Raw genomic sequence first — 10,353 nt, 5'->3', positions numbered from 1 at the left:
ACGCTTAAGAGAAAGGAAACTTTAAAACCTTTGGGAAACTTAAGTGAGAGAAGATTTTTATTTATTTAACAAGACAAGTCAGTTGAACAAATTCTTATTTACAATGACTGGCAAACCCGGACAACGCTGGGCCAATTGTGTGCCGCCCTATGGGACTCCCAATCACAGCCAGATGTGATACAGCCTGGATTTGAATCAAGGACTAGTGACACCTCTCCTTAGACCACTGCGCCACTCGGGAGCCCGGGAAGCAGATCCCCTTCGGCAGCACTGGGCAAGAGTAGATAAAGGAACAGATGTCACATCTAACCATGCTATGATATGTTACCTCTTTTGAACCCAACTGTTGCTAAGTTGATATTCATTTTATTTGTTGGGATTTCCAGTCTTTTAAAAGCACGGTGCATCAGCCAGCTCCGTCACACTTCTCACACTGCAAACATGTCACCATGAAAATGTCACAAGCACTGAAATGTCTTCCCAAATGTTAAATGTAAAGGTAATTTTTGTTCACACATTTTGTTTTTCAAAATAAGTATAAATGTTACAGTTCAACAGCAAAGAAACATGTATTTACAGTTTGCAACAGTAAAATAAATAGGCTTGAAAAACAAAGCAGATGGAAATGGTAAATGGCTTACAATACCTCAAATGTACAGCAGCTTTGGCTACCAAGTTCATTTGCCAAAAACATGTCATTAACTCAAACTATACTTTAGTATTCATAAATAAAGCTATGTGAAAAAAATAAATAAGGTACACTTCTGTCCTACTTTTATCTACCTTTTTTTACACATAGGAAAAACACATCACTTTCACAAGTCTCCTCTTCCCTTAATTTAAACCACATGGTTGTGAATCAAACAGACCCAAATCTACTGAATTACCTTTGAAACTCTTCAGTAGATATCTGTATTTGTCTCCACACAGTTTTGGCATCACAATGGTCTTTGTATCGAGAGACTGGCAATGTAACTATGAAATCAGATCCAAAGATTTCCTATTAAACCCCAGTCTGTTTTGTAGTGCTCTGAAGCACATCTATTTCACTAGGTTGATCAGATTGTTAAATAAGCCTAGAATTTGCTGCACCATTATGTTTACTTGAGTGTTTCGTCACCTCCATGTGCTAAATATGCCCATCAAATCCTTGATTAGGCCTTTATCCCGCCAGGAATCTCACCCACAGCTTTTTAAAACACTGGATCCTAACAAAAGTGCTACATTTTACGAACATGCGCTGTTGGAATGTACCATTATTTGCATTTCATAGCAGAGTCTCCTTGAGACCCTTGCCACTGTTCATTGTAATATGTTATAAACTGGTGGGAATGGGGAGACCTTCAGTCAGGTGACCTTGGCATGGAATACATGGCACAAGTCATTACAGGAGAAACAATGAAATATGAAAAACATTAAGGCTATACAATAAAGGCTACTAATGTATGTTAACATTCTCTGGAAACAGTAGCTCATGTTAACGCACAGCTGTAAATGAAGTTATATAAGTGAGGCTTATTGTATGTTGACATTCCTCATGAGTAACTGTCTGGAACTGCTTCTGTAGTTTCCTGTAACGAGTCCTCTTATGTGCAAGCTATAAAATAACAGTCTGGATTAGTATTAATCCACCTAATCTTGAAGTCCATTCCCATTTGTAGATGAAGTCCAGCCAATGGGATGCTTCCTTCTAAAGGGAGTTGTTGAGTACAGACGGGTGAAGAACCTTACTGTATTACAGACAGACACACTGGCTTCACAGCTGAGGCAGAATACATTCACACTGTTTTCCCTCTTCCCAGGGTGGTTGGTTGTTTTCAGAATGGAATGATTTTGGTCATCACCTTTGAGGCAGACAGAAACCACTACAGTAAGTGGGAATAGAAGAGTTTCATTCCTTTGCATCGATGGGGAATGTTTAGTCTGGCATTTACAATGTTTTAATCTTGCCACCATGGAGACTTCCATAACAAAAACGAGGCTTGACCAAGAAAAACACTACAACTATTACACACAGAAATATATATATATTTTTAAACTAAGATGGAAACCACACGTTCTAAAACAGGAGTTTGGGTTTCTTTATTTTTCTGGGCCATAGTCTGCTGGGTTCTGATGCTGCTCAAAGTCATTGACTGGGGAGAGGAGCGAGTCATGGAATTAGCCATTCATCTGATAATTGACATACCCTCCCATCCAATTTTGATTACAACTGGAAGACCGGCTAAATTGGAATCACTAAAACAATTGTTGATGAATTGATTGCTGTGCTGCGGCACATAAAAAACAGCAAACTAGAGACCCTCGACTAGAACCCAAACCCCTGTCCTGAAGCTGTTATATTCCTCCTATTAGTTTCATGTTCTAGTTCCAGAGGAGGTGAGAAGTGATGATGATCATGTTCACATTTCAGAGCTCTCTCTGGCTGACTAGCAGCCTCTCTGTCTGACTAGCAGCCTCGCTGGCTGACTAGCAGCCTCGCTGGCTGACTAGCAGCCTCGCTGGCTGACTAGCAGCCTCGCTGGCTGACTAGCAGCCTCGCTGGCTTACTGTCACTCTGTCTGTGGTGAACTGTATGGCAAAGTCCCATAATGGCCACATCCTCCTGCCTCCCCAGTCTCTCCTCACTGTACCAGCAGTATGATAAAGCAACAGGCAGTTGCATTGCATTGTTGTGGATCGATCACCATGAAAATGTGAGAAAGTGAGAAGAGGTGGTGCTTGGTAGCCCTTTGGGCAGCGTAGAGTTTGGGGGTCTGGTGAACGGGGGTTGGTGTTTAGGGGGAGGGGGGTCTAGCGCTGTCCCCTGCCCTGGCCCGTACTCAGCTTGGCCCGGGGGATGAGCATCCTCTCCCCACATGGTGAGCTCCTCTCTGGGGAGAAGTTGATGCCACAGTCATTCTTCACGCTCTGGAACTTGTTCTCCTTTGAAGGTTCCATGTACACCACCGAGTTCTTATTCGCATGCTTCTTCAGGATCACAGTCTAGGAAAGGAGGAAAGGAAAAAATGTGAATATCAATTACTTTATTTTCACACAACAGGTCTTGTCAGCTACATTGATTGAATCCTACTGCTGTGTGTTATCATCTAGTTAGGACGGGAGAGACTTTTTCGGAAACCATGTGACGAATTACGATTTTCTGTGCTGCTCTAATCTCATTTCATGGGGGCGTTGTAAAACAATCACATTTTATGATAAACTTGACACAGTTCAAAGTGCTCCATCAGAATTAAGTGCTGGAAAAATACATTAATCCCTACTTTATGACACCCTGAACATGAATTGTAGCAGGAGCTGGAAGATCAAGGAAAACCCACGACCCACCCACAGATTAGATCCTAAAACAACGGCCCACCGCCCCGCTATGGTGCTATGATTTAGCACCATAGTGGTCTGAGTTTGGGCAGCAACCCCATATCAATATATCGGGCAGAATCATGAGGCATTTCGGTGCTGGGTTGCAATTCATTTGTGAATAGTCTTTTTCCGTAAGCTGTCCGTACAGTACTGGGCCTAATGAGCGGCTTTACCCACAATGCCTCTCACCTTCTTGGGGGCGCTGTAGCACGACATCTGCACCCACTTTTTCTTCTTGTTAATGAGGACTGCCACAATGAGGAAGATGACGATGGCCAGGAGGAGACCAGCCAGTATCCAGGCAGCTGATTGGTAGATGAGAGCCATCTCAGTGTGACTGGGGATGTTCTCTCCCAAGTTGTTACCATCTGCAGGGAATATCAATATCAGCTCTCCCCAACAGACTGGACAACACATACTGCTGTCACACAGGCCAATATTTACATTACATTATTCCCCTTCTAATCAATTTAAATTAAAAAGCAGCTCATGTCCTTCCTAGGTGTTTGGCAGTTTTCCCTGGCCAATACGTTTAGATACAGTCTCCAGATTAATGTGTGTCAGTGTGCATTTATCTCATTTGTCAAAGCATTCCCATTGCCCCACAACAAAGTAAACATCATCAACAGGCTGGCTGGGGAAGTATGGACAATGATACCAAGTCACAGGTCTGAAGCAGTTGTTACCTATCAGTAACCTATCATTTAACCATCTCTGTGGGCCATGTGAGTGAGTGAGTGAGTGAGTGAGTGAGTGAGTGAGTGTGAGTGAGTGAGTGAGTGAGTGAGTGAGTGAGTGAGTGAAATACTGAAAGAAAGAAGGTGAGCAAGAGAGATGGACAGACAGACAGTACCTGTAGCAGCAATGATAGGAGGCAAAGGGACAGTGGTGATCCAGACTGTATTGTCCACTGTGGTAGTAACCCTGGTCTTGGGGGCCTTGGTCGACACCATCATTGGAACAGACGTTGTTGTCATTTCTGTAAACCAAAGAAGAAAATCACAAATAAGTCACAAAGCAACCCAAGTACGTAATGTCAAACACACTTGAGCTGAAAACAAATCCCACATCCCAGATCAATGTAACAGAAGGTAATGGTTGGGTGGAGTGTCTGTAGATAAGGTGTGTTTACGGGATGTGTTCCCTAAGCTTCCATGACCTCCTTTTGTCAAGAGTATTATGTAAAAGTGCTGTTTTCCACCAAGCAAATAACCAAAACAAAGCTGAGATGAAACGGTCACAAATCAGAGGGAACAATGCATGCCTGTGCCGAGGTTTTCCTCTATAGGAAAAGCTGACATGGAGCTTTGCCTTCCTGTGCCGGCATTGAGAGTGGCGGGTCGGCTCAGCCGGAGACAGGAAACACGTGTGAATGTGCGGATGCTTGGGGAATGTTTTCACTCTGAGTGAGTTGTGTCACATGGAATGTTGCTGTGAGTAACGGTGTTTGCCCAAGCAGTGCCAGCGAAACAGGCCCCCAGAACGCGTCTCACACACGCTTGCTTTATTCTAGCTAAGTTTGAAAACTGTTCCTCCCTTCCTACAAGTTACACTGTGAATAATAATGTTCTCAATAACAAGCTGTACCTTGTCCCAAAGGAATAACTTGTTTTAATGCATACTTAATATGGGATTTTTCACAAGACACAAATATACTACACACTAGAATTACAGTGGACATCATTAGAGAGGCTAACAAGGCAGTGTGCTCTCACCCATCTAGACATTCCCAGGAGTTTAGTTCCACGGACAGACTCACTCTCACACCTACACATTCACTTACCCAGACAGTGAGGGCAGCACTGGCCTTTGCGCAGGACGGGCACCCTGCAGTTGGCAGGCGGGCAGCGCTGGGAGAAACACTGAATGGTTCCATTGTTGCAGGTGCAGCTGGTGCAGGCATTGGCCTTCCAGGTGTCCCCAGCCAACAGCACGTCTCCCTCGCTGGAGATACAGTACTCCTGCTGACTGGTGCTCACCGGGAGCTGGGGACCCTGCTTGTCCTCTGTGGACGGAAGGATGGAGAGAGGGGCACAGCAAGGCAGTATAACACGTTAATCCAGAGTGGTTATTAGGACTGTTCACCCGTGTTTGCAATAAGATGGTTTTACTGTATGGTAAATTCTAGCAGGAAGCTAGCTGATGACTAGGGACTAGGGAAGACATGGCTGCTGTGCTGAGCTGTGTCAGTTAACTCTCAGGCTTATCTCTGTGTCTCATAGCCATAGGCCCATAGATCAATGGCCTGTCTGTGACAAAAGCTTAGCTAGACTATACACAGCTCAACACTAATGTAAATCAAATCAAATGTTATTCATCACATGCTTCGTAAACAACAGGTGTGGACTAACAGTGAAATGCCTACTTCCCAACAATGCAGAGAGAATGAAAAAAGAGAAATAATAGAAAAGTAAAACACGTAATAATAAATACACAATGAGGAACGATAACTTGGCTTTATACAAGAGGTTCCAGTACCGAGTCGATGTGCAGGGGTATGAGGTAATTGAGGTAGATATGTACATAGAACTAAGGAACAAAGTGACTAGGCAACAAGATAGATAATAAACAGTAGCAGCAGCCTATGTGATGTGTCATAAAAGTTTGTGCAGAAAGGGTCAATGCAGATAGTTAAATAGTTAAACAACTTCCCAGACTAACTGTTTAGCAGTCTTATGGCTAGGGCGTAGAAGCTGTTCAGGGTCCTGTTGGTTCCAGACTTGGTCGGCACTGCTTTCCGTGCGGTAGCAGAGAGAACAGTCTTTGATTTGGGTGGCTGGAGTCTGAGAATTTTTTGTGCCTTCCTCTGAAAATGCCTGGTATAGAGGTCCTGGATGGCAGGGAGCTCGGCCCCAGTGATGTACTGGGCCGTATACACTACCATCTGTAGCGTCTTGCGGTCTGATGCCAAGCAGTGGCCTTACTAGGGGGTGATGCAGCCAGTGGCCATACTAGGGGGTGATCCATCCAGTTAAGATGCTCTCACTGGTGCAGCTGTATAACTTTTTGAGGATCTGTGGGCCCATGCCAAATCATTTTAGCCTCCTGCCACCCACGACTGTGTTGGTTTGTGTGGACGACGATTCATGTAGTCCATCATCATCTCCTTTGTCTTGCTGACATTGAGGGAGAGGTTGTTGTCCTGGCACCACATGGCCATGTCTCTGACCTGTCTCATCGTCGCCGTGCGCATCCACGTAGTCGTGGGTGAACAAGGAGTACTTGTGGGACTAAGATCGCACCTCTGTGGGCCCCTGTGTAAAGGGTCAGCGTGGCAGATGTGTTGTTGCCTACCCTCACCACCTAGGGAGGCCCTTCTGAAAGTCCAGGATCCAGTTGCAGAGGGAGGTGTTCAGTCCCAAGGTCTTTAGCTTAATGATGAGCTTGGAGGGCACAATGGTGTTGAATGCTGAGCTGTAGTCAATGAACAGCATTCTCACATAGGTGTTCCTCTTGTCCAGGTGGGCGAGGGCAGTGTAGAGACTGTGCCATCTGTGGATCTGTTGGGGCGGTATGCAAATTGGATTGAGTCCTGGGTGTCTGGGATGATGGTGTTGATGACCAGCCTTTCAAAGCATTTCTTGGCTACAGATGTGAGTGCTATAGGGCAATAGTCATTTAGACAGGTTACTTTGGATTTCTTGGGAACAGGGACTATGGTGGTCTGCTTGAAACATGTACTGTATGTATTACAGACTGGGTAAGGGAGAGGATGAAAATGTGAGTGAAGTCACCAGCTGGTCAGCGCATGATTGCAGTACACGTCCTGGTAATCCGTCTGGCCCTGCGGCCTTGTGAATGTTGACCTGTTTAAATGTCTTACTCACATCGGCTGCGGAGAGCGTGATCACACAGTCTTCCGGAGCAGCTGGTGCTCTCATGCATGTTTCAGTGTTATTTGCCTTGAAGCGAGCATAAAGTAGTTTAGCTTGTCTGGTAGGCTTGTGACACTGGGCAGCTCTCGGCTGTGCTTCCCTTTGTAGTCTGTAATGGTTTGCAAGCCCTGCCACATCTGACGAGCGTCAGAGCCGGTGTAGTACGATTTGATCTTCTTCCTGTATTGACGCTTTGCATGTTCGTCGGAGGGCATAGCGGAATTTCTTATAAGCTCCCAGGTTAGAGTCCCGCTCCTTGAAAGTGGCAGCTCTAACCTTTAGCTCAGTACGGATGTTGCCTGTAATCCATGGCTTCTAGTTGGGGTATGTACAGTGGGGCAAAAAAGTATTTAGTCAGCCACCAATTGTGCAAGTTCTCCCACTTAAAAAGATGAGAGAGGCCTGTAATTTTCATCATAGGTACACTTCAACTATGACAGACAAAATGAAAAAATGAATCCAGAAAATCACATTGTAGGATTTTTTATTAATTTATTTGCAAATCATCTTTTAAAGTGGGAGAACTTGCACAATTGGTGGCTGACTAAATACTTTTTTGCCCCACTGTACAGACGGTCACTGTGGGGATGACGTCATCGATGCACTTATTGATGAAGCCAATGACTGATGTGGTGTACTCCTCAATGCCATTGGAGGAATCCCGGAACATATTCCAGTCCTGGAGCTTAGCATCTGCTGCATCTGACCACGTTTTTATTGATCCAGTCACTAGTGCTTCCTGCTTTAATTTTTGCTTATAAGCAGGAATCAGGAGGTTAGAATTATGGTTAGATTTGCCAAATGGAGGGCAAGGGAGAGCTTTGTATGCGTCTCTGTGTGTGGAGTAAAGGTGGTCCAGAGTTTCTTTCCCTCTGGTTGCACATTTAACGTGCTGATAGAAATGAGGTAAACCGTATTTAAGTTTCCCTTTTTCTCCGCCTTCTCTTCACGCAAATCACGGGGATCTGGGCCTTCACGTCGAGCTCGTCAGACTCGTTAAAGGAAAAAAAGGATTCTGCCAGACCGTGGTGAGTAATCTCAGTTCTAATGTCCAGAAGTTATTTTCGGTCATAAGAGACGGTAACGACAACATTATGTACAAAATAAGTTACAAACAAAGCAAAGAAACAAACAAAAAAACGCAATTGTTTGGGGACACGTAAAACGGCAGCCTTCTTCTCCGGCGCCACCTTATTTATTTCAGTTTTCCTGCATTAAAATCACTAGCCACTAGGAGTACCGACTCTGGATTAGTATTGGCTTATGGCCCTATACAGCTCGTTGAGTGCCATCTTAGTGCCAGCATCGGTTGGTAGTGGTTAATAAACTGATACCAAAAATATTGATGAAAACTCTCTTGGAAAATACTATGGTCTCGTTCTCTTCCAAGTCTTTGGGACTGGGGGCTGGTCCGTGGTGAGCAGCATGTTCAGCGCCGCCAACTTCGACATTTTCATCAAAATCGACATTAGTGATAGTTTTTCTGATGTCCAGAAGCTCTTTACGGTCATAGATAATGATGGTGTAAACATTATACAAAAATATTCCCACTCAAAATAGCCTGTAAAACGGCAGCTATCCATTCCAGCGCCATTCTTACTCTTCCACAATATACACATACATCATTGAAATGTGTGTTATTCCCACATTCTTCAGAGACAGAACCATACATATATCAAAGGGCTGCCTCTTACAATCTGATTTTGTGGTGGGAGATGTGGTGATAACGCAACTAGCCGAGCATTCCCAAGGAGGCTCTGTGGGTTTCAGGGGCTGTCATGCATTTCTGATTTGTGAGGCTCTTGCTTGGGGGGCTGGAGGGAGGAGTGAGGGGCGGGGGAGGTGGTGGTGGGGGAAGGTGGTGATGGGACGGGTGGGGGGGTGAGGGGTGGGGGAGATGGTGGGGGGGAACAGTGGCCTACTTGGTCCAACTCTGTTCTTCTCAGCAGCTGGTGAGGTCACATGACCTGAATAGGGTTGCGAAATTCTGGGAACCTTTAATAAATTGTCTGGTTTTAAAGAAATCCTGGTTGGAGGATTCTGGACTTTCCCTATTGATTCTGGAATCTTCCAAATGGGATTTCTGGAAAACCAGGGAATTTATTGAAAGTGCCTGGAATTTTGCAACCCTAGACCTGACCAGGAGAAACTAGTTATAGGCAATAAGTAGGGCCCAGAGTTTTTCCTAGTCATATCACATTGCCATGAAAAATACTGGTCTTATGTACGACTAGTGGAAACAGACAGGCTTGTACCCATGTGTTCCTCTCTGGAGGATATATCCCCATGTAAAGCCAGCCGGTTTGGTCTGGTTTCTTTATTAGCCTGTGTGTACTGACATTAAACTGTGGGACAGATTGCAACATGCACCAAGACAAGGCAAGACCCTCAATCCACCACCACATGCTGCTGATAATGGCTCCAGATCAAATTTATCCCACTCTATACTGATCACAAACTGACATCGCTTCTGGAACCATTCCTGGATGTAAGTGCTTTTGATATTATCTGAAATTGCTCTTGTCAAGGCTAGTATGATGACAGAGTTCTACATTTACAGAGAAGAAAATGGCTTAGTACTAGAGGTTTCCTAGTAAAGCAGCCTATGACAGATGCGGGGGATGTAAGGTACTGTACCTGGGCAGACATGGCAACAGGTGTCCCTGTTCCTGGTTGGGGCCTGACACACAGCAGGGGGACACACTTCAGTGTCGCACAGGACGCGGCCCTTCCTGCAGGTGCAGCGTGTACACTCGTCCAGGTTCCAGGTCTCTCCCTCCACATAGAGTTTCCCCCCAGGGGCTCGACACACCACCAGGTCCATGCCCTCTGGCTGACCACTGCCTGACTCATCTGGACAGACAACACACAGGTTATGAGAGGCAGATAACAGTAACACAACAACACGTGAAAGACTACTAAGAATAAGGTTCACATCTTACTAGAACTAAGCTCGGTAGTTACACAACCATTTGTGTTCGGACATACTTTCCTCTAGTCCAGTAAAACAGTACAGACAAAACAATTGACTGCAATAGGGTTGATATCTGTACGGAGTTAGTCTGAAAGTTGTAGACATTCTTTCACTTTTAAATATTTGAACAGTCCACTGAGTCAC

At 44.9% G+C, this 10,353-nt stretch overlaps 1 protein-coding gene across 3 annotated transcripts in view; it reads right to left on the bottom strand.

The window, feature by feature from the left end:
* Nucleotides 1–49: 49 nt before the first annotated feature.
* LOC124001295 (cysteine-rich motor neuron 1 protein-like) overlaps nt 50–10,353 on the bottom strand; it is a 50,984-nt gene continuing 40,680 nt past the window's right edge. For all 3 annotated transcript variants that reach the window (XM_046307967.1, XM_046307969.1, XM_046307968.1), the window contains 5 exons: nt 9,873–10,088; nt 5,144–5,365; nt 4,214–4,339; nt 3,550–3,728; nt 50–2,985 (listed from right to left, as the gene is read on the bottom strand). In XM_046307967.1, the coding sequence (XP_046163923.1) occupies nt 2,794–2,985; nt 3,550–3,728; nt 4,214–4,339; nt 5,144–5,365; nt 9,873–10,088 (935 nt within the window). In that variant the 3' untranslated portion in view covers nt 50–2,793. The remainder of the gene's footprint in view (nt 2,986–3,549; nt 3,729–4,213; nt 4,340–5,143; nt 5,366–9,872; nt 10,089–10,353) is intronic.

The sequence above is a fragment of the Oncorhynchus gorbuscha genome, linkage group LG17 (genome assembly GCF_021184085.1).
Source record: "Oncorhynchus gorbuscha isolate QuinsamMale2020 ecotype Even-year linkage group LG17, OgorEven_v1.0, whole genome shotgun sequence".
NCBI classification, from domain to species: domain Eukaryota; kingdom Metazoa; phylum Chordata; class Actinopteri; order Salmoniformes; family Salmonidae; genus Oncorhynchus; species Oncorhynchus gorbuscha.
Note: the sequence above shows the minus strand (reverse complement) of the source record. Positions and strands in the feature narration are given on the sequence as shown.